At 46.3% G+C, this 22,820-nt stretch overlaps 1 protein-coding gene and 1 pseudogene across 4 annotated transcripts in view; one reads left to right on the forward strand and one right to left on the reverse strand.

Moving 5' to 3' along the window:
* AHCYL2 (adenosylhomocysteinase like 2) overlaps positions 1-22,820 on the reverse strand; it is a 96,722-nt gene that overhangs the window by 23,194 nt on the left and 50,708 nt on the right. For 2 of the 3 annotated variants that reach the window (XM_073002436.2, XM_020812465.3), the window contains exons 2-6: positions 6,613-6,721; positions 3,980-4,123; positions 2,958-3,058; positions 2,140-2,242; positions 667-761 (exon numbers count right to left, since the gene is read on the reverse strand). In XM_073002436.2, coding sequence (XP_072858537.2) covers positions 667-761; positions 2,140-2,242; positions 2,958-3,058; positions 3,980-4,123; positions 6,613-6,721 — 552 coding nt within the window. Of the gene's footprint in view, positions 1-666; positions 762-2,139; positions 2,243-2,957; positions 3,059-3,979; positions 4,124-6,612; positions 6,722-9,354; positions 9,643-22,820 lie in introns of those variants that run through there. The other variant, XM_020812466.3, reaches the window with a different exon arrangement.
* LOC144583188 (solute carrier family 2, facilitated glucose transporter member 5 pseudogene) lies at positions 11,512-14,251 on the forward strand (annotated as a pseudogene). Its single transcript, XR_013536843.1, has one exon. The product of XR_013536843.1 is annotated as a solute carrier family 2, facilitated glucose transporter member 5 pseudogene (transcript).

Here is a 22,820-nt window from a genome sequence, read left to right on the forward strand (position 1 = left end):
ACATGAATTTGACCCAACTCTGGGAGGCAGTGGAAGACAGGAGGGCCTGGCGTGCTCTGGTCCATGGGGTCACGAAGAGTCAGACACGACTTAACAACTAAACAACAACAACAGGGTCAAAGACGTGATCATGTTAGGATGTGAAATGAGACAGACCGGTTAGAATACATATGTCTGTTGAAATGTTTAAGAATGATATACTAGGAGAACTAAGTCAACTAAAGGTTTATGTCCCGCACCCTTCTGTCTAAGTGCTGCGGATCTGTTCTATTCTACATGTGTTTCAAACAGTAGAAGTTCTTTAATGATTTTTAAAGAAGGCTGAGTGATCCTTTTATTTACTTTCAACGGCCAGCACCCACAGACACATGGGAGAATACAACTGTTACTCTGCAAGCGGGGCTTTTTTTAATGGTTTCTGTTTGTGCAGAAACTCTTTGTCAAGTTACATTTTATATTCTTTTAAAACCAGGACAAGAGAAAGATTATGAGAGTCCAGGTCAGCAAAAGGAACAGGTAGCAGCAGGTGATGAGAAAGCTTTCTCTTCCTGTGACAGTCTATACAGGTACAAACCTGGTTGCTGCTCCCCCCAATGGGCCCATCACAGCTAAAGAGACCACGGCCAGCTTTTCGCTATACTGGTGCCTCTGTGCAAAGGGACTCACCATATTCGGCTGCCATCCTTCAACGTTGACACAGCGATCAATACACCACCAGAAATCATCCTCGGATTCTCCCTTCCAAGCAAAGACAGGGAAGCCTGCGCAGAAGATGGGGAGAGCGAGCGAGTGTACATCAAACGGGAGCAGGTAAGACTATAGCACGGCCTGCTATGTACACACAAGGGATCACACCTTTTATGGGTTGGGAGTTGGAAAGCATTGACAGTCACCCTCGTTTCAGAAGCGCGGTCAACAAGGGCAAACTAAAATCCTCTCTTGGCACACAGGGAGGAAGTCAGTATTTTTCCCTTTTAGTTTTTGCTCTTGTCTTGACAACTCAAGATGCCTGCTTCAGATACCACTGAAACAGCACAGGAGAGGCCTTAGCGGCTCTGATAACGGCCGTGGAAAGGAACCCTAGGGGAGCCAGTGACCCACACGGCATCTTCTTTGGTGGTTTAGTGCAAGATCAGACCCTGAAGCAGCAGCTCTGGCAACTGAACTGGGGCAATCTGTGGGCTTGACAAGGAAGTTCAGAGATTTGAGTGCCATCTTTAGTCTGTAGTCAAATTGCTGAAAGGCCATCGGGTCCTACCACAGCCAGGAGGGAGGGTGCTGTTGCTCCCATGCCCTAGAAGGGGAGCGTTCCAGAAGCAACTGGCTGGGTGCCGTATGAATACCATATTTTTTCTGTGTATAAGACACCCCCACTTTTCTAATCCAAAATTAAGAAATCTAAGTGGGGATTAGCAAGTGTAGGGGAAAAGGGATCAAAGCGCTGCAGGATCGATTTGATCCCTGCTTTCCCCTCCACTTGGTTTTGTTCTCTCCTCAACTTACTTCCATGTATAAGGCGACCCTCAATTTTTAGTCTAAAATTTTTAGAGAAAATATAGTCTTATACACAGAAAAATATGGTACATGCCTGGGCTTTTGGCATGATCCATGATTTAGCTCTGCTAAAGTTCTACAACAAGAGACCTGCCACCAGCCACAACAAGCCTCACAGCAATGTGCCACCACCCTAAGAATGTTGGTTGTGGAAAAGTGCCAAGTAAAAAGAAGGGATGATGACCATACCACCTGCAGGCAAGAGGAGGAACACTTACAGAAAAAAAATTGAGGAGGCGCTCCCTACCATAAACCCTTTCTCAGTTACACCCTAATGTATATTTTATAGGGAGAAAACCGCACACTGCCCAGTGTCTTGTGTCTGTTTCAATTCCAGAGGCTTCACAAGAACGAAAAGGAGGCAAAACCATGGGGAGGGACTGCGTTCCAGTGAGCGGCCAGTGCCTAGCAGCACCTGTAAGAACGTACACTATCCTTCACCATTTAGGTTTGGGCCCTTAGAAGTCACACCTCCTCCGTCCCTTCTCTGTACAGCCTCACACTTCCCCCTCCAGCCAGATCCGGCTGCCCCGTTGGCATTTGACGGAACCGTGGCCAGAATCGGGAAGACTGCCAAATCCTTACCGCTCTCAGCCAGGGCCGCTGCCACTTCGTTGAGGGTGGAGTAGATGTTGCAGGCGGCCCACCGGCACTGAGCACCCAAGGCACAGAGGGTTTCCATGAGAACCTGTAAAAGGAGGAGCGTCAGGAGTTAACCAGCCGGGCCTGGGATGGTCAGGGTTACCTCTGTGTTCATACACAATACAACAGTCACATCTCGTCATCTATGGACAGTAAAACATTTATTTTATCATAGGCCATAAGGGCACATCTCTGGGCATATTTTAAGTTTTAGTAGCACATTTTAAACAGCTACTGCTTCTTCAAGCCAAAACGAGAAGGGACTGGAAAAGGAAACTGGCTTTTAAATCACTTCTGGCCAGTAGCAGAAACGCCCTCCCCAACGAAGGAACCCTGAATCTGGCTGCTTGGCTTCCCCTTCATTCTCATCGGCTGAAACCATGCCCTCTCACTTTATATGCCTAGAAAACCTCACCGGCTGCCCCCAATTATACCTACCACTACCAAAATGTGTGAACAGCTGGAGCCACACCTGTCCCCCCCAAACTCCGTCAGCTATCACAGAAACCGTAATTTACTCGTTTTTTGAAAAGCCTAGTCTCGTTTTCCCAAAGCAGAACACAGACTCCGAAGGCTGGATTCTAGGAGGTGTCAAGAAACTGTTAAGCGTCAGATTATCTCGGCCATCTTTTTTCTTTCTGGGCCATAAAACAAAAGTTATATATTTAATCTGGGATGTGATACTAGAGTGGGCTTTAGGTTCTGGTGGCCAACAGCTGGAAAAGAAGAAAGGGTGGGTGGAGGCAGGCAGGCAGGCTTACAGCGGTCTGGGCTGTGATGTGCGTACAACCCACAATCTTGGCTCCAGCCAGTGGCTTCTCTCCCTGAGCTCGTTTCCTCAAGGCCATGAGCGCAGGCATTTCTAGGAAGGAAGAGAAAATAAGTCATACCAAAATGGGCTCTGGAGGAGCAAAGCCCAAAAAACCAAATGAAGATCCATTTGAGAACGGGAGGTTTCCTAGTATCACATTCAGCAGCCAATCCCTCCTTGTTTGCCCAAATCCACCACTTTAGAATGTACCTCACCATGACAATATGCAGTCCTCCCATCATCATCATCATCATCATCATCATCATCATCATCATCATCATCATCATCATCATCATCTACACTGTACTGTGGTCTCCTATTTATTTTATACTGCCTCGTGGCCTAGTGGTTAAAACTACTCTATTGCAGCCAAAACTGGGTTCAGGACCCAGGGTTCTATATCCCACGTGGCCGGCTCAAGATTGACCCAGCCTTCTATTCTTCCGAGGTCCGTAAAATGAGGACCCATTTCTCACAAGCACGTGTATATCTGTGAAATGTGTAGCCTGCAGAATTAACTTGTAAACCGCCCAGAGATTGCTTCAGGAACGATCAGGCGGTATATGAGCAGCAGGCTTTGCTTTTGCATTGTGTCTCACGTTCAATACTCTGTACCGTTTCATGATCCACAAAGCAGGAATGATCCTGGAAAACATGCTGGAGCAAGAGAAGCATTCAATATAAAGTATCCAACAAGTAGCAATTATATGTACGCCTAGAGATCTCCAGAATTCCAGGGATTTATGCATCCCTGGAACTCAACCCTTTCTCTTTTCCAGGCCATTTTCTCAGAGATGCGCCATCTCCTATTTTATAAAAGTAAACCAAGGGACTCTGGAAAAAGACTGGAAAAATCCTGTCTCAGTATCTGCTGAGGGTGCAAGGTCAGGATGAGTGTGAGGGGAATGCCCAGCAGAGTACCTAAACAGCTCTCTCTCACTCTCTCTGCGGGGGTGGTGGTGGTGGTGTTACCTTGTTCGGCAATTTCAATTTCCCGACGCCCAAATTCAGCTTGTTTGATGTTTTTCACGCAGAAATCACTGCTGCCTTTGGAGTTCTTCTGCTGCTTGTCCCGGGGGGAGGTCTCATCGTCGGAACTGTCTGTGTAGGAGGCCGCTGGGAGAAAGAAGAGATGGAAAGGACCATGAGACCGGCCGCCGCAGAAACCCTGGCAAACAGCAGATGAGAACACCGTACGGGAAAGGGGGGGAGAGCCAAATAAGCAAATTGGGGATGACGCAACTCCTGACCAAAAGGTGTAAAGGTGGGTGGCAGGACTTCTAGACGCCCAGTACGAGATGATTCAGTTCTTGCCAGCACAGCTGACCTTGAGAAATCTGGTGTCGATGGAAGTTCGCACCAGGGCAATTATAGGGCACTGCCCCTGGCTCTGAGGTCCACAAGAGGACTCTTTGTCCAAAAGCTTGTTTGGGAATCATACACAGCTGGGCTGGATTTTCCAACAACAGCTGTCAAGGGCCCCTCTCCCCCACAAGCTTTTGATACTGAGTAATCTGGAGCAAATCATGACTGCAACAGCACCCCACCCTGCCAGGTAAATTGTAAAGCCCACCTGACTTTTCAAAGTACTGTTAATCACCCCTGCCCCCCCAAAGGACAGGATCTTCCAAAAGAGTTCCTTCACTGCTGAGCTGGTTTTTTTACAAATGAAATGCAAAGCCAGATGCAAATCTCCATGTTTCATTTAGCAACTTCCACACAGATGATGTGGGGCTGACCACAAACGGGGAGATAAAAGGGCCTTATCCTTCAACAGACTGTGTTTAAGCTTTTGGTGATTTGCATATTATTTATTTATAGGCTGCTTTTCTTCCCCTGGGGACTCAAAGTGGCTCACAGCAAACCAAAGAAAAGAGTAGAGATTTCTACTTTGTGGTATGCCAGAAAGTGGGCTGGTACAAAGGTGAGCAGGTGCTCTTACAATTTTTTTAGATTAGGCATCCTTCAGTCTCGAGAGACTAGGGTAACATGCTGTGAATAGAGGACTTGGAACAGCGTCTAGTGTGGCTGAGGAGGCCGATTTGAGAGTAACCATCCCTTCCACGCTGAAGACAAATACAGTCTGTCCCCTGTCGAGCTCCCTGGTTTTGCTGCTTTTGTGACTGCCTCTTGGCCTCAGCCTGCTGGACAAGGGTCTCTTATTCAAAATGGGAGAGTCCACGATGCACCGCCTGCCTCCAGGCTGAATGCTCAGATGTCAGGGTTTCCCATCTGTTGAGGTCCATTCCTATGGCCTTCAGATCCCGCTTGCAGATATCCTTGTATCGCAGCTTTGGTCTCCCTCTGGGGTGATTTCCCTGCACTCAATTCTCCATCCAGGAGATCTTTTGGAATCCGACCATCAGCCATTCTCACGACATGCCCGAGCCAACGTAGATATCTCTGTTTCAGTAATGTATACATGCTAAAGATTCCAGCTTGTTCTAGGTGAGTCTGGAGAACATGGTAGCTATTCTTATGACCTGACTGCAAAAAGGAATCAAGTTGACCAGTTTACTAGGACTGGAAATCTAGTTAGAATTTCTGAATCACTGATATCTGGATGCAAGTAACAAACTTGCTTGGCAGAAGGTTTTCTCTCTTCTTCCTTTAATGAAGATCCTACTGATAAGCTCAGGTTATTCCCCTAAATTACACCTTTGCCCCCACCTTAGCGCCATGCAGCCAACTCTTTTCGTGACGCCTCATGCACAATGTTTTCCCTATGTCTCTTCTTACTCACTTGGTTCCACCTGCCTACTCCGAGGTCTGCCTCGCATCATGTCTGGTTCTGACCAGGTTGACAACTGAGACACCTCGGGTATTTCGTCATCGTAGGAATCGCACGAGAAGACTCTTGGGACATCCATCTTATCTGGATGGAAGACTCTCGCTTAGGAGAGAAGGCTCATTCAGGCACACACGGAGAGAGACGAAAAGCAAAAAAAAAGTGTGCGGCTTATACAGATTTGCAACTCATTTTCCCAGGTTGCCATGTGGTGGATGATCGACCGAAGTCATGCCTGGGGGTGAGAGATGAGTCATAAATGGCTATTGTGATCTGAGGTTCCAAGGACAGGATGGAACCAAGCACTGCGCAGGCTTCTGCTCTCAAGGCATATGAGTTTTCCGTATGTAAGCAGAGGTCAAGCAAGTGATCCCAGAAAGGGTCTTCCAACACCTGCAGATGCACCCCTCACTTTTTGTGGAGTTTCCCAGTTCCAAACCACATTATGTTGTTATCTGAACTCTGGGAAGCAAGTCCTAATACACACGTTTCCTTTAGCTGCCCTCAGTCCAAACAGTGCAAATGCCAATATTACAATTATTCAACTCAACCCACAAACGCAACAGCAGCCTCGCTGGATCAGACTAAAAGTCCAGCTAGGTCAGGATTTTCTTTCCAACAGACAGGAAGACAGTTCAACGTTTCCAGGTTGGCTCTGAAGGCCTCCCGAAGCGCTGCTCCTCAGCCCCTGATGCTCAGGGGGAAAAAAATCTGCTTTTAGTTCAACACAAGAGCGGTTACTGGATAGAATCAATTTCCCCGTATATCTGGAAAAAGTTCCACCCTGAAAACAAGACTGGGGATGAGTGATACATACCAGAGCTGTAGCTGTCTGTGGATGACTGAGAGATGGACCGTGACAATGAACGGCGACCAATCTTTGTGGGGCGTTTGTTGAATTCTTGCTTTTGGTCAGCAAACTGGATCTGCCAAGAGATAAACCAAGATTTAGGAAAACCAAGGAGAAGAAAAAGACAAACGTGCCAATTCTGGTGATCAGGGAACAGCCGCTGCTTCTACTGGCATTTAAGGCTAGATGCCAATTACTTCACTAGAATCCTTGTTTCACAGGCCATGCATTTTATTACTACATAACTTGTTTTAAAGAACTAGTTCTTTTTTTTGTCTTGAGCAGAGACACAAAGGCCCAGGAAAAAGCCCCCAATTAGTTCTGGACCCCTTATTTTTCCACTCCTTCCTATCTCCAAGCATGGAAGGCTCCGCTTTTTTTGGTAATAAGCAATACACAACATAGAATCATAGAATAACTGAGCTGGAAGGGGCCACTAAGGCCACTGAGTGCAGGAATTGAAATCAAAGCAGATTTGGCAGAGGGTTCTCCAATTTTCTCTTGAATGCCTCCAGTGTTGAATCGCTCCCCACTCCCCATGGATTCCATTGTTGTACTGCTCTAACAATAAGGAATTTTTTCCCCTCATATTCAGCTGAAATCTGGCTTCCTGTAGCTCGAGCCCATGATTACGTGTTATTAACCCATTACTATCTCCTTGTCACAACTATCTCCTCTTTCCTGTTTACCCAAACTCCCTCACAGTTGTTCCATAATACTTGCTTCACCCACCACTTACAGAAATTATTTCCCATAGAGTATCTCCCTTGGCCCCGGTGGGAAGGAGGACACTGAGTGTATGTATGTTTTTTTTAGTTTTGTTTAATATGTACAATAACTACTGTATGAAATTAAAAAGAAAAATGGGCATATTTCCCGTGATCACAAACTATTTTAGGGGCCCCAAGGCAGAACTATTAAGCTGCCAGGCATCCAGGTAAATCTTGCACCTGCACCAACCTTTTTTCTCTCCATTTTTGCCCAGGGCACCGACTTAAAAGCTCAGACTCATGGGCTATAAAAACTAGGTTCTATCATCCAGTGACCTTTGAAAGTATTTTTTTCCACATTTTGCTCGCAGGAAACTTGGGAAGGGGCTGACTTCATTCACTGACTTAGAAAAAGGAGGAGAGAAACAGAACCCACTCTTCCAGACAAGTGGAGAAAAGAAGCTATGCTGCCGTATCCCAAAGGGAACTTCTACAGGTGGAGGAGAAGCTATGGCAGCCTCCGGCTTCCCGATGACCCTGTGAAGTCGGGGTCATGCTGAGAAAGATTCCAAGGGAGTTTCGTGGCTGAACGGAGATTTGAACCCAGGAGTTTTCCAATTCCAGTCCAACACTCTAGCGACTGCACGCCACGCTACTTGCGGCACAAAAAACAGGCAGACCGAGGGACCTGACCCTTAACCATCCTTCCGGCTAAGAAGGCGAGCTGCCAATATCCCCTTCCTCTATACTTTAGTTATTTCATTGAGACTGTGTGTCCTTCCACCCGAAAAGGGTCTCAGGGCGGTCAGTCCAGCAGCTCCCACGGTGTGGCTGCAGCCACCGAAAGGGCACACTCTCGTACACCACCAGCCTGCCTTCCACCTTAGGCAGGATGTATACAGAGAAAAGCCCTTCTCTCTGACCTCTGGCCGCAAGCTGGCTGGTACGGAGGAAGCGGCCTGTTCTGGAGGCCTCTGCGGTCTTCTCGTTGGGGACCCCCTCCCCACGGACAAGTCAAAACCAGACCGGAGGAAATCTGCATGAAGCAGCGGATGGGGCCCTGCATTCGTAACGGACAGCAGCCTTGTACACATCCAGTGAGGAACTACGGAGGAAAGCCGTCCTCTGAGAGCCCCGACGGATTCCGCCATTGACAAGGCTTATTAGGGGCCAGGGAGACTCCCTGCCAATGGACCACGCTAAGCTGGATGACCTCACAGTCTGACTTGTATAAGGTGGAAAAAGAACTTTGAACGATGAAGCTCAGAAGTGCTTGCCCAGCTAATTCACTTGCCTGCAGGGCAAACAGAGAGCCACGCTTAATATACCTCCGGAGTTTGAGAGATACCTGCCAGGACAGCCACATGGGATACGAAGCAGCAGCCTCTCTGATGGGTACCGTAAAGTCTCCTGCCCTCTACCACCCGAGCAGGGATGTTCATTCCTTAGCGAGACACAGGAATCCGCTGGAAGTTTTAAAACGCGGATCAGGTGGGGAACGGTTTTAGCTCAACGCAATGGGAGGAGGGCCTCCAAAACAGAAGCATAGACACACGCAGAACAACTTATGACCCTGGAACAGAACAACTTATGACCCTTATGCAAACCATCTAACTCTGTGAACATTTGACTCTGGGCAATTTATTTGCCAGGAAAACAACCCATTTCTCACCCCAGGGCCTGCCTCACACTTTATGGGACACCCAGATCTCTTAAGAGGACGATTCTACCCATTTTCTGTCCACCTGCAGAGCCGAAGAAAACAATTTGCTAGGCAAAGGGTCCAGTTTCTACGGACCAGGTCTCTCCAACGGCCACCGGGCCACCCACCCAAAAGCACACACACTTCGGGGAAGGCTGAGAGGAGGCAGGAGTACAGGCTTCCTCCCCCCCTCGCTTTCAACCAGAGGCTCTAGCTGCGTCCAGAAAGACCCGGGGAAGACCGGCCGGCAGGATCACGCTCTCTGCTTCTAGAAAGAATGGAAAGGCTTCCCCTCACCTGGGTTTTAATCCCCGAGCTGCCGTTGACAACGTACTTCTTGTGGTTCGGCATGGCCCTGCTCTCTAAAGCTGGCTCGCCCGGCCCGGTCAGTGGGCCATGCTTTTAGACCTTGCTTTCGGCGAGCGGCCAGCCGGCAATGTCTGCTCTGCTCTGGTTTCAGCTCTTTTGCTCAGGGAGGGAAGATGGGGTAGCGGTGGGAGGGGTGGAAGGTTGCAGGAGGTAAAGAGGACTCCTTCTGCATGGCTGGCGCTCAGCAACTATCCTCTCTGGTCCAGGGCACCGTTTAGAAGACAAAGAACCCCAAACTTTAATGAAGCACGCCCACTGGTCCCTGGAGAACAAAGTTTCCCTGCCCCCCCCGCCCAGTTTTTTCCCTTCTCTCTTCTTCTTCCTTAATGTCCTCTTCACCTGCCAAATCCTTTAACCCTAGTCACTGTGTCATGGCCGGCCTGCATAACAGCTTATTTACATAACCAGTACATTTCTTGCCTGCTATAATTAACTTGTTAATTAGGCACCTTTCAACTTGGTCCTCTTCCCCCCCCCCCCCCCAGTCTCCCTTTTCTCAGGGTCAGATTATGTTTAAACACAGAGGCCAGTTGGGACAAAGTTAAATAACCAGCGTGTGAAACAATGAAGGCATTTATTGCCCTGCCGGGTGGTTCCTCCTCTGTATTAAAACATTAGGGCCCTTGCAAGCGAATTCAGTATCCTTTGGGAGGGTCTGGTGCTGTTCCAGAATAGTGTAATTCAAGGAACCTGTAGGAGACAACACACCTGCACAGCTATTTCTGTCCCGTTCTGGCACCTCCTTGAAGAGAAGGAAGGAATGAGGAACGGTGGCTTTGTTACACCCCTTCCAGACGGAGACAAAGGAAGTGTGCGTGTCCCTTCTAAGGGACCAAGGCCCTCGCCCCACCAACACAGTCTACTGAGAAGGCTCAACACCGCAACTCAAGTAGGGATAAGAGGACCACCACCACAAATGGAACACTTGCATCTTCTATAATATCTCCAGCTTTGGTGGTTGAAAGATGGCCAGCAAATGGTACTGCCACAACCAGAGAGCTCCCGGGCACCCCCGGAGACGTCAGAAAGTTAAAAAACTTGTTCGTAGGGAGCCTTAACTCCTGATCAAGCACTGATCTTCCAATAAGCAAACTGCTACCAGTTGCGGACAGAGAAACCATACAAAACAAACATCACAGATAATGCAGTATGATGTTGGAGAGATGTAATTCAGGCAGACCTGAAAGGAATCCCAATGCCTAAATTCTGAAGACTAGACGCAAAGCCAAGCAAGCTAACCTCTAGTAAGCGAGAGAAGTTCCTGCATTTAATCAGCCTTGAAGGATTTTTCACCTCTATGGTTCATGCTTGTTTTTACACTAAGATTTGGATGAGCTGGGTTCAAAACGCATTTCAGGAACTTGATCGCCTTCATTTTCTAACTGTAAAAAGTGTCTGACATCAATGAATTGCTGTCACCAGGGGAAAAAAAAAACACACAGGAAGCATGTGACCTAAGCATCCTGCATGGAGCGTACGTACCAAGTAGCATTGACAAGCAACTCACCCCTATGAGACAATCACACACACCCCAAAACCCTTCTTTGCTGGCCCCTGGAGCTCAAAATAATATTAAACCTTTCGTTGAACATTTTACATATTGGGAAGACAGTCACTTAGATACACTTTTTATTCCTGTCTCAGATACATCCTTGGAAAGGCAGGTATCTGCCACTAGCTTCCCTTCATAATTATATAGGTAAAGGGAAAGGTTCCCCTGACATTCAGTCTAGTCGTGTCTGACTCTAGGGTGCGGTGTTCATCCCCGTTTCCAAGACGTAGAGCCAGCGTTTGTCCATAGACACGTGGCCAGCGCGACTAGACATGGAATGCCGTGACCTTCCCACCGAGGTGGTACCTATTTATCTACTCGCATTTTTACATGCTTTCAAATGGCTAGGTTGGCAGGAGCTGCGACGAGAGACGGGAGCTCACTCCCTTGCATGGATTCAATCTTATGACGGCTGGTCTTCTGACCCTGCAGCACAGAGGCTTCTGCGGTTTAACCCCCAGCGCCACCACCTCATAATTATATAGGCATGAAATCAGCTTTAAAATGAGCAACGTTCTCAGAACATTATGGGCTATGTCCAATACCTCGTTTTATGCCTGTGAAGAACACTAGGCATATCTGCTTCATCACATGAACCACTTGTCTATCCTAGTCTCACATTTCTCAGAGCAGCCCACCAGAAGCAACCTAAGAGCTTCAGCTAGGACAAATTTAAAAAAGGTAGACTACAGCCCATGAAAGCCACACTAAAATAAATCTGTTAGCCTTACTTCAGTTTAGGTCTTGGGACACATGAGGGGACAGACATAAATACACGTCTCAAAAAATCCAAAGGAGAGCTGCTTTTGGGGAGGTCTAAACTAGAAGTAAACGAAATTCCAGACTAGGAGGGTGCAGAGAGACAGCTATATTCAAGTTCTACATGAAGACCACAGCCCATAATCGATCTAAATCAATTCAGGACAAGAATATTCAGGACCAGGTCTAATTTGCCCAGATAACTCTTGCGCAGAGTCACTTCTTGCATAAGGACGAAGGGACTTGACCAACACAAACAGATAAAAGTTCATGACGTACAAACAGTACAAAGTCACAAGTCAGTTGGCCTGCCCCCAGTATAAGATCCTCTCTCTTGGAGCGTGCCGCTCAGTAATGAAAGGGAAGGAAGCTGGGCTATCTACTATTACTAGAAAGTGAAATTCCAGCCCACGAAACCAGCCGACTGAAAGGGCCACAAGATTGAAAATGGCGAATATCTGCTCCGATGTGGTGTTGTATCGAAGAGTTCTTCTGATGTCCCTCGTCCTGTCCTTTGGTGGAACCTTCCTTTTTGGATTCCAAGTGGCTGTGATCAACTTTACCGCACCGTACATCAAGAAGCTCATCAACGACACGTTCCTAGAGAGATTCGATGCTCCTGTGGATGAGCAGACCCTCACCTTCCTCTGGTCTTTCATTGTGTCCGCCTTCAGCATTGGAGGATTGATAGGAAGCTGCTTGTCGGGCTATTTGTCTACCAAATATGGGAAGAAGAAATGTCTGATATTCAGTAGCTTACTCATGTTAGTTGCGGCAGTGATGAGTGCCACCAGTAAAACAGCAAAGTCTTTCGAAATGATTCTGGTCGGACGTCTTCTGTACGGCTTCAGTACGGGTTTAGGCACGTGCGTCCAAGGTCAGTACGTGTCAGAAATTTCCCCTAAGCACCGGCGCGGTGCCATCAATGTCACTCTTGCAATTTTTGTAAACGTGGGGAAATTCCTAGGGCAGCTGACAGGACAAAAGGAACTTTTAGGAACTGAATCTCTCTGGCCTCTCCTGCTGGCCATCAGTGGAGCATTAGGTTTGGTGATGCTGGCCACCATTCCCTTCTTCCCCGAATCTCCACCTCACCTTTTGACACAGAAGGGCGATTTAGAAGGCTGTTTGAAAGCTATGAGGCAGCTCTGGGGCGAAGGGAATCACAAGGAAGAAGTGGATGATATGCGGAAAGAACAGGCCACCATGGCAAAAGTCAAAATCATGAATGTGCTGCAGCTCTTAAGAGACACCTCCATGCGACGCCAGGTATACTTGCTGGTCACAGTATCGTGCGCTTTATCGTTAAGTGGAATCAACGCCATCTACTTCTACGCTTCTGATGTGTTTAGCGCTGCCGGATTTCATCAAGAACTCATCTCCTATGTGACCCTTGGGGTTGGAGCCTGCGAGCTTTTCTCCACCTTTTCTTGCCTCTACATGATAGAGCATTTTGGCAGACGAAAACTAATGCTGTGGGGATACGGTCTAATGATCCTGGTCTTGGCACTCTTAACGACAACTTTCTCCCTTCAAGATCGAGCCTTCTGGATCCCATATTGCAACACCGTCCTTGTCTTCCTCTTTATCATGATTTATGCCATGGCGCCAGCCGGATCCACGTTCCCCCTCATTGCTGAACTATTCACACAGACATCCAGGCCGGCTGCGTTTGTCATCACCATGGTCCTCCACTGGGTGGGAACCTATTTAGTTGGGATGGTTTTTCCATATCTAGTACTCTATCTGGACACCTTCTGCTTCCTGGTTTTTATGGGCTTCATTGCAATCGCGTGGATTGTTATCTTCTGGTTGCTTCCAGAGACAAAAGGCAAGTCACTCATAGAGATCCAAGGTGAGTTCCATCATTTACAAACGAAAAAGAAAGAGGCTGCCAAGGCTAAGCGTTTGCCCGAGGATGCCTCCCTGTGCACAAAACTCTAGAAGGTGGGAAGAAAGGGACAAATACGACAGACTGAGAATGGATCATCGCAACTGGGGGTTGATGTGACTGCTCTCCGAAAGAGGTGAATCTTGATGAAGCCTCTTAGAACAGAGTTTCACACAAGAAAAATGATCCAAACCACCCCTCATCGGGCTGTGCCAGTCGAAATGCGGGTCAGAGGTTTCCCTGTCTCCATACCTTCCCCCCCCCCCATGCAAAGTGACAATCGCCATACGTATGGAAATAAACCTTGGTGAGAGAACTAAAGTAGAACCCATCTCTCTGATAAAAATCTCTGCATTCACGCTGGACTCACCTTTCAGAAGTGTTACTGCACCAGGCGGTCTGAAAGATATCACTCTTCCCAGTGCGTGAACATTATCTTTAATCTAGGTCTATGCCAGACAAAGGCTGGAAAGCCTTCCCTTGAAAAAGACACAGGACGCCTCCTGAGCTCCCTGCACATCAGTCCTTGAGGCCAAGAATATATTTATTGCCAATAGGAGGTCATGGAAGCAGTGCCCCCCCAACCTTGAGCCTCCAGATGTTCTTGGACTTCAACTCCCAGAAATCCTGGCCAGCAGAGGTGGTGGCGAAGGCTTCTGGGAGTTGTCGTTCAATAACATCTGGAGGCCCAACGTTAAGGACCACCGGCCTAGAGGTTTCCAGCTATGGGTAGGCATCCTTCAGTCTCAAGAGACTATGGTATCGTGCTCTGTATGGAGGTCTTGGAACAGTGTCTTGTGTGGCTGAGAAGGCCAATTCGAGAGTGACAATCCCTTCCACACTGGAGACAAATCCAATCTGTCCCCTGTCCAGCTCCCTGGTTTTGCTTGTTTCGGGACTGCCTCTTTGCCTCGGTCTGCTGTACAAGTGTCTCTTCAAATTGGGAGAGGCCATGATGCACCGCCTGCCTCCAGGCTGAACGCTCAGACGTCAAGGTTTCCCATCTGTTGAGGTCCATTCCTAAGGCCTTCAAGTCCCGCTTGCAGATGTCCTTGTAACGCAGCTGTGGTCTCCCTCGGGGGCGGCTTCCCTGCACTAATTCTCCATACAGGAGATCTTTTGGAATCCGGCCATCAGCCATTCTCACGACGTGCCCAAGCCAACGTAGACGGCGCTGTTTCAATATTGTATACATGCTGAAAATTCCAGCTCGTTCTAGGACTACTCTATTTGGAACTTTGTCCTGCCAGGTGATACCAAAAATGCGTCGGAGACAACGCATATGGAAGGTGTTCAGCTTCCTCTCCTGCCGTGCACAAAGGGTCCAGGACTCGCTGCAGTATAGGAGTGTGCTCAGGACACAGGCTCTATAGACCTGGATTTTGGTGTATGCCGTCAACTTCTTGTTAAGCCATACTCTCTTTGTGAGTCTAGAGAACATGGTAGCTGCTTTCCCAATGCGTTTATCCAGCTCGACATCTAAGGGTATGGGTATGCCATATAAAATTATCATTTTTTAAAACAAATCTGCTGTATCTGTGGTCATTATTATTATTATTATGACTTTGTACAATTAAATGGAAGCTGTGGGCAAAGAGGACAAGGGATGTATTCTTTAGTACAACAGTGCCATTCTAGTATTCTTACACACACACACACACAGAGAGAGAGAGAGAGAGAGAGAGAGAGAGAGAGAGAGAGAGAGAGAGCAACTGCTCTGGCACTCAGCAACTCTTCACAGTGTAAGGCAGAGAAGGGTCTCTTCAAATCTTACTGGCCAAGACTTCTTTTTATTGGGAATACCCAAAAATGAACAATCTTACAGTCATGGGCTCACCCAATGGACGCCTCCTCTCTCTCTCTCTCTCTCTCTCTCTGTTGCACTACTTACTAGTGCACCTTTAAGAACCTATTAAAGACTTGGATGTTTCGGCAGGCCTTCTCTCCAGATTACTCTCCAGATTACTTTTGATTTTCTTCTCTCCTTTATTGTCTCCCTATTTTTAATTGTTGTTGTTTTATGTTATTGTATTTTATCTCTGTTGTTGGCCGCCTAGAGTAGTCCACCACGACTAGATAGGCGGGATATAAATTAAATAAATAATAATAATAATAATAATAATAATACAAAACTTGAGATTTCCCCACATACACTACTATCTCTTCTTGCATATGGACGATGTTACTTTGGCTACACAAAGATCCACATTCTGGTATGAATTCTGGAAACGGAAAGAAGGAAAAAGCTGAAATGGAAACCCGCAAACGCCGACCCAAGCCAGGCTCCTAGACAAACAGCCACGACCCCACAGAGCACAGAGAGGGGGTTTGTTCTCTACAAAATGCTCCGCGTGGAGACATGGGTGGGGTAACCCAGAACCCTTATACAGCCCCAAAGGGCCGGGAGGAAATGGCAAACCATTTGGCTGTAAAAGGCATACGGGGCGAGGTTAACAAGGCCTCATCATTAAAGTCCAATCTTCAGCTTCTCTTTAAGGACAAAATATTATGGAAAAGGCATAACTAATCTGCCATTCCCTTCGACGTCCTGGAGGAGGCTGAAAAGCCGATCATACATATTAAGCAGCCAGGCCCAAGCCATGACTACCCCCCCCCCCTCCGGAGAAGGCTCAATTCCATCATCACAATCCTCACTCCTGTATTAGAGCTAGTTTAATGGAGCTGGTCAGAGACCGAGTAAAGAGGAGGAGAACTAATTAGAGTTAAATAAACACAGTATGGACAGGTAACATTTATGACTGCATATTAAATGAAATATTATTTTAATATCCACCTACCCTAATTTTAACATATTGGTGCAATACTCTAGACAAGATTATGATTAACTAACATAAGAATACAGTAAAAAAAAATTATGAATGAGCTGTAGAATTAGGGATACATTCATTTATTTATCTGGTGTTGTCCTCCCCAGGAAATTATAATGGTGTAACTGTGGTTCTTTTAATGTTACACAACCCTTGAAGAAGGCTGATAGGCAGGAATGTGTTGAGCATTTTGTAAAGGAATAAAGAGCGTTCTATTTTCTACATCCTGGGACTGCTGTCTTCCCTTTCTTTGGCCGACATGGGAAGCAGCTAGACCCCAAGCTATTCTCCATTTCAAGCGACTGCTAGTTTGCCGCTGGAACTTTGTTGGCGTACGGTTGCAAGGTCTAAACATCAGTTCCACTTCTCACCCTAATGGCTGCTCCGTGAAGATCTCAGCAGCCATTCTGACCCTGTTCAAGGAGGTTCAGAGTGAATTTGCAGCTATACTCACTAAAGCTTCCCCCTCACTTTCCTCTATACGACCAGCTACACAACGGCACAATGCACAGAGAATAGTAACAAGCATGTAAGATGAAACATGCAACGGATACCAGAGACCTAGCCAGAGGAATAGAATTACTATTGGAAATAGACATGGGACAAGGTGGCATACCAGACGACTCATATAAATCAAGTCAGAATCTTGCAAACATTTGGGGCTCCCACATCTCCCCCCACCGCAGGACACAAGAATCCTGATAACAAAGAGGCCAGAGTTGGGCCAGGTCTTGGCTGTCCTTCCGCAAGCAGACGAAGAAGACCTTTCCCTTTTTAAATGATCTGTTCTACCTTGTTGCTTTTAAATGTTTTTTTGTGCTGGTTTTATTTACCATTTTGATATATTTGTTTAATTTTTTAAAATATCTGTATACTGCTTTTGGTTTTTAAATGTTGTCTTTTTAATTATGCAAGTTACCTTGGGTCCTTTTTAAAGGGGACAGGTGGAGTAAAATATCTGAAAGAAAGAAAGAAAGAAAGAAAGAAAGAAAGAAAGAAAGAAAGAAAGAAAGAAAGGAAGGAAGGAAGGAAGGAAGAAAGGAAGAAAGAAAGGAAGAAAGGAAGAAAGAAAGGAAGAAAGAAAGTCCAGTTAAGTTGTGGCAGTCTTAGCAACTACTGGATAAGATTACAGCATGATCTTTCATGGGTTACAATCCATTCTCAGATGCAGACAGTACAACATTTGGGGATCAGAATGGAACAGAATGCAGAAAATGACAGCAGTATTACTGTATTTTTTGCACCATAAGACTCCCTTTTTTCCCACAAAACAGGGGGGTGGAAAGTCTGTGCATCTTATGGAGCGAAGAAAACAGATTATATTTTCCTGTTTTCTTCTCCTAAAAAATCAGTGCGTCTTATGGAAAGGTGCGTCTTATGGAGCGAAAAATACGGGTACTTAACTGATCAGGCATCCTTCAGTCTGGAGAGACGAGGGTCACATGCGCTGTATGGAGGACTTGGAACAGCGTCTAGTGTGGCTGAGAAGGCCAATTCGAGAGCGACCATCCCTTCCACACTTAACACGCTGCTAATAAAGTTATGAAAGGATGGCTAGTACAAACAAAGCAATAAGTTGACTCACATTCAGCAGCATCATGGCCTCTGAATCGCTAAAGCAATGAGTTCTGCTGTTGTGCTTGAAGGCTCCTACTTACTGACAAATACCAAGAGACAACCTGCACGGTGGAGGAACAGGGCGTCCATAGAGACCACCTTAACCATCCGCCATGTTGTTTCCAAAGTTTTGTTCTCAGGGTGGAAGTTTCTCTTTAATCTGACCCTCATTTAAGCTTGTGAACTTAACTGGTCAAGAAAAACATTTAATGTTAAGCGAGCAGGTTTGAAACATTAACTTTATTTGAAAAAAAAATACTTTTAATCCATATATTTGACACTTATTTTTACTTATTTTTCTGAACTTCTAAACCACCCATCAGACCAACTTGTTAGAAATGACAAAAATAATGACTGTACTGTGGAACGTGAGATTCCTATCGCTTCCTTTCATTTCAAGATGGTGGCACCAAGTGAGGAAAAGGCCTTTGGGAGTTTCAGAAGTCATGGGAAGGGAGTTGATGATGACCACAAACTGTTACTGGCTAGAAAACCAAGCAAGTTTGTCAGAATGCCTGCTTTTTAACCTTAAAAGCCTTCTTGAAAATTCTGCTCAATAGCAATGGACTTCCGTAGGAGAGATTCCTGGGAGATCGAGAGAGTATCCAAGCAAAGAGCCAACTCCTCACATACTTTTCCCTAAAGGACCCTCCAAAAAATGTTTTGTCACTAGTGGGTGATTCACTCACATACAAAGCAGCTCTCTGCCGAACGTGTGAATGGCCTCCAGGGACAAGTGGTTGGCTTCAGGTGAAAATGTCAAGGTAAAATTGAACTTATTGTGATTTTAATTGCGTGAATTTTAATGTTGTGAGCCTCTTTGGGTCCTTTGTTGGAAGAAACGTGCATATAAATAAAAACTAAGACGAAGACGAGCTGGAATTTCCAGCATGAACACATTACTGAAACAGCGACGTCTACGTTGGCTCGGGCACGTCGTGAGAATGGCTGATGGTCGGATTCCAAAGGATCTCCTCTATGGAGAATTAGTGCAGGGAAAGCGCCCCAGAGGGAGACCACAACTGCGATACAAGGACATCTGCAAGCGAGATCTGAAGGCCTTAGGAATAGACCTCAACAGATGGGAAAACCTGACATCTGAGCGTTCAGCCTGGAGGCAGGCGGTGCATCACGGCCTCTCCCAATTTGAAGAGACCCTTGTCCAGCAGGCCGAGGCAAAGAGGAAGTCACAAAAGCAGCAAAACCAGGGAGCCGGACAGGGGACAGACTGGATTTGTCTTCAGTGTGGAAGGGACTGTCACTCTCGAATTGGCCTTCTCAGCCACACTAGGCGCTGTTCCAAGCCCTCCATACAGAGCACGCTACCATAGTCTTTCGAGACTGGAGGATGCCTAACTAACCTAAAGACGAAGACGAAGATGAAGAAGAAGAAGAAGTCTCTCTTTCACTCATACACACATATCTGTAAGTTTCTCTTTCACTCATACACACATATCTGTAAGTTCTAATTTAAAGCTGAAAGGTGGAATCCAGGAACAAGGAGATGCCACTTGACCAGATTACAGTGGTGCCTCGCTAGTTACCCCACATGACAGTTTTTTCGCTAGACATTGACTTTTTGCGATCGCTATAGCGATTAGCAAAACAATGATTCCTATGGGGGAATTTCGCTGGACAATGTTGGGTCCCTGCTTCGCAAACCGATTTTCGCTAGACGACGATTGTGACTGCTTCCTCCACACTCGCAAAACAGGTGTTTTTGGGACCTAAGCTTCGCAAGACAGCGATTTAAACAGCTGATCGGCGGTTCACAAAGCTGCTTTCCTATGGCTGATCTTCGCTAGACAATGACGATTCTTCCCCATTGGAACGCATTAAACAGGTTTCATTGCATTCCAATGGGGAAATGCTTTTCGCTAGACAATGATTTTGCTAAACAGCGATTTCAGTGGAACGGATTATCATCGTCTAGCGAGGCACCACTGTATTTTGGAACAAATATTCACTAGGCAACTCCAGATAAAGACTGGGAAATACACACATTGTAAAGCCAACCAATGTCCCAAGCCAGCCCCCTCCTGCCCTAGCACAGGCTTCTGAATTCTGTTTTGCAGAACTACCGACACAGACACCCTTCCGTCCACCTTCAGCTCCAAAGAAAGGCTCTCCATGCTTCTACCTTATCATCTGTTACAGCAATTGTACCACCGCTCAGCCAATTGTTGGTTGGTTTACAAAATCTCTGTAGCACTTTTAATTAGTGATCTGCATGGATGATGCTACCTGAAAAGAGAATTCCCAGGTTCCTGGAATACTCTTGTACCCAAGAGTAAAACCTTGGGTTATTTCAGCATGGTCCCAGGCCAGGTAATGCTAATGAGCTACTTTCATTCCAGAGGACAAATGGCCTGGAAAATTGGGTCATGCAAGTCAAGGAAATTAGCTCTGGAGAAACCTTAGCTATACAGATTGCACAGAGCAAAGGTTTTGCTTTTCTATAGTATCCCCTTATCTCAGGTGTCCTCATTCTCTCACAAGGGAGGTTTTGTTCACAGGGCAACGGGACAAATGCTAACTGGGCTTCAGGAGCAGCCTGGCGCCCGGAACTGAACTCTGTACTCTTGGCACTCACTGGGGTGCTGTGCAATCAGCAGGGTGTACAGGAAAGCCTGCCAGAGGCCTAGGAGGGCACCAATAGTTAGCAAAAGAAAGCCGCACGAGTGTAGAAGCTTAAAAAGCCATGTCATGGTGACCGGACAAGACACTTGTCAGCTGACCCACTTTCACACACAGGAAACTGTGTGCGCCCCAGGTTAACAGCAAAGCCCAGAGAGGGAATTTTCAGGGGCATACTTTGCTCTGCTACCGACAAAGACACTTCAACTTTTTCTTTCATGCAGAAAACAAGTGTGCTTACACAAAACGGGGGCATATAAGGGGGCAACTTCATCTACTTCTAACTTGGGGTTCCTTAGACCCTGGGAACAGGTTTAAAAATCACTTTCACCTTTTCAAAGAGGATCGGTAGCCACTTGTACTAAATTCCCGTGCCTTCAGCAAGAGGTGTAGTGCCAAGTTTTTTAAGGGATTTAGCAGAGAGGCTGAGATTCCAGCCCGCACCTACAGTGTCACATGAGTCAGAATCTCAGGGAGATTAACGTAAATGCTTGGAACTCTTGAATGCTTAAATTCAAAACCTCTCTCACACACTCTACTTTGCCTTACCCCACTGACTAATCCTGCCTGATATCTAAACTCTGGCAGTTGCCAACAGCTGGGTTCCCACTTCACAAAAGGGTGGCTCCCAAACTGATCACTCTCCTTCGAAGAAGAAGCAACTTAACCAACTATCCACTTTCCTTCCCTGGATTTGCTTACCGACAGCACCTTGACCTTCTGGCTTCTTTTTCCAACAAGAGACAGAGGAAATAAACCAACCATAAAGATCCAGATTCCACATTTCATATCAATAATATGGAAGGACTGCAATTCAGACATCGCAACGGCCAAACTGAGGTGTGCCGACTTTGCTATAATTATGGCTTGTCACTATGTCCAAAGGTGCCCACCGTGTCCAAAAACTCGAGGAGGGGATATGGAATATGAGGATCGTCCTTGCCACGAAAGTTATTATTTTGGGAAGTCTGATTACTGCAAAGGCCTGAGCAAGCAACCAAACAGACCAGAGAGCACAAAGTCTAATAAGAGACCACTGTTTGGCTTTCAGGAAACACTCTATATTTTCTCACATGCAACTGAATTAAATTTCTAGAATCATACATTCTTCAGTTGAGTGAAAAGAACGAAAGTAAAAAACACAAACACAAACTCTCTTACTCAGGGGTTTTCCAAATCAGAGACAAACTTCCAACCACTGATCACCTTTTGCTGACTCTGGGAGTGCTACCATTGCACAGCAAAAGTTTTAACGAGTCAAGGAAATCCAATTTTAAATGTTAAGACGTGCATTTTATCTCTTGCACAATCCCCCAAAGTGACCCGTTTTTGCTTCCCTGGTGATAGTACTGACACTGTACTTAAATAATTTTGGAACTCAAGGCTGATATTCTATGGCCACTTAAGGTCGTATTCCTGGGGTTTATCTTCTTGTACAAGCTTCAAAACAATCTCTCTGCTGTTGAGAGAATCCCGGGGGAAACAGCATTTGGGCTGGTGATGGCAACACTGGGAAAACATCCTTTTACATATTTAGCAGGCTATGGCACCTATTTCTAGCAGAGCATGTGCCGAACTGGTAAAATGAGCACAGCAGTTCGTAATTAAAAAAATACGACCTGGAGAAAGGGGGGGGCAGATGGATGTTGCCCACAGGAAAACGTTTTACGTGATGCAAGCTCTTTGAACACAAAGAAAAAAATTGACAGCATGGATGAATAAACTGGTTCAAAGTGTTAACAAATTATTAGAAATTTCTACCCCAATGTTAAAGGTAAATCTTTACTGATCTACTGTGTAATAATGATGCACCACACCAACATCCACTGGCGGGAATTTGACACCTGGGGATGAAAACCCAGACTCCTAAGAATACATTTCCACTTTGAAATATTTGTGTAGTTCATGAAAATGCTGGAATTGATTCCAAAACAGGAACAGGAACCAACATAACTTCAGATTCATAGCAGCTTTATGTCAGTGGATGTGGATGAGCAGGAAAATAGCTGCAAGAAAGGAGGGCTTCAGACTGCGGCCATGAATCCTATGGTAAGGAAACTTTAGCAGATTTTATTTCCCTCCTCCCACCATATTCCCCCTTCACAATAAT

The sequence above is a fragment of the Pogona vitticeps genome, chromosome 5 (assembly GCF_051106095.1).
Source record: "Pogona vitticeps strain Pit_001003342236 chromosome 5, PviZW2.1, whole genome shotgun sequence".
Classification (NCBI taxonomy): domain Eukaryota; kingdom Metazoa; phylum Chordata; class Lepidosauria; order Squamata; family Agamidae; genus Pogona; species Pogona vitticeps.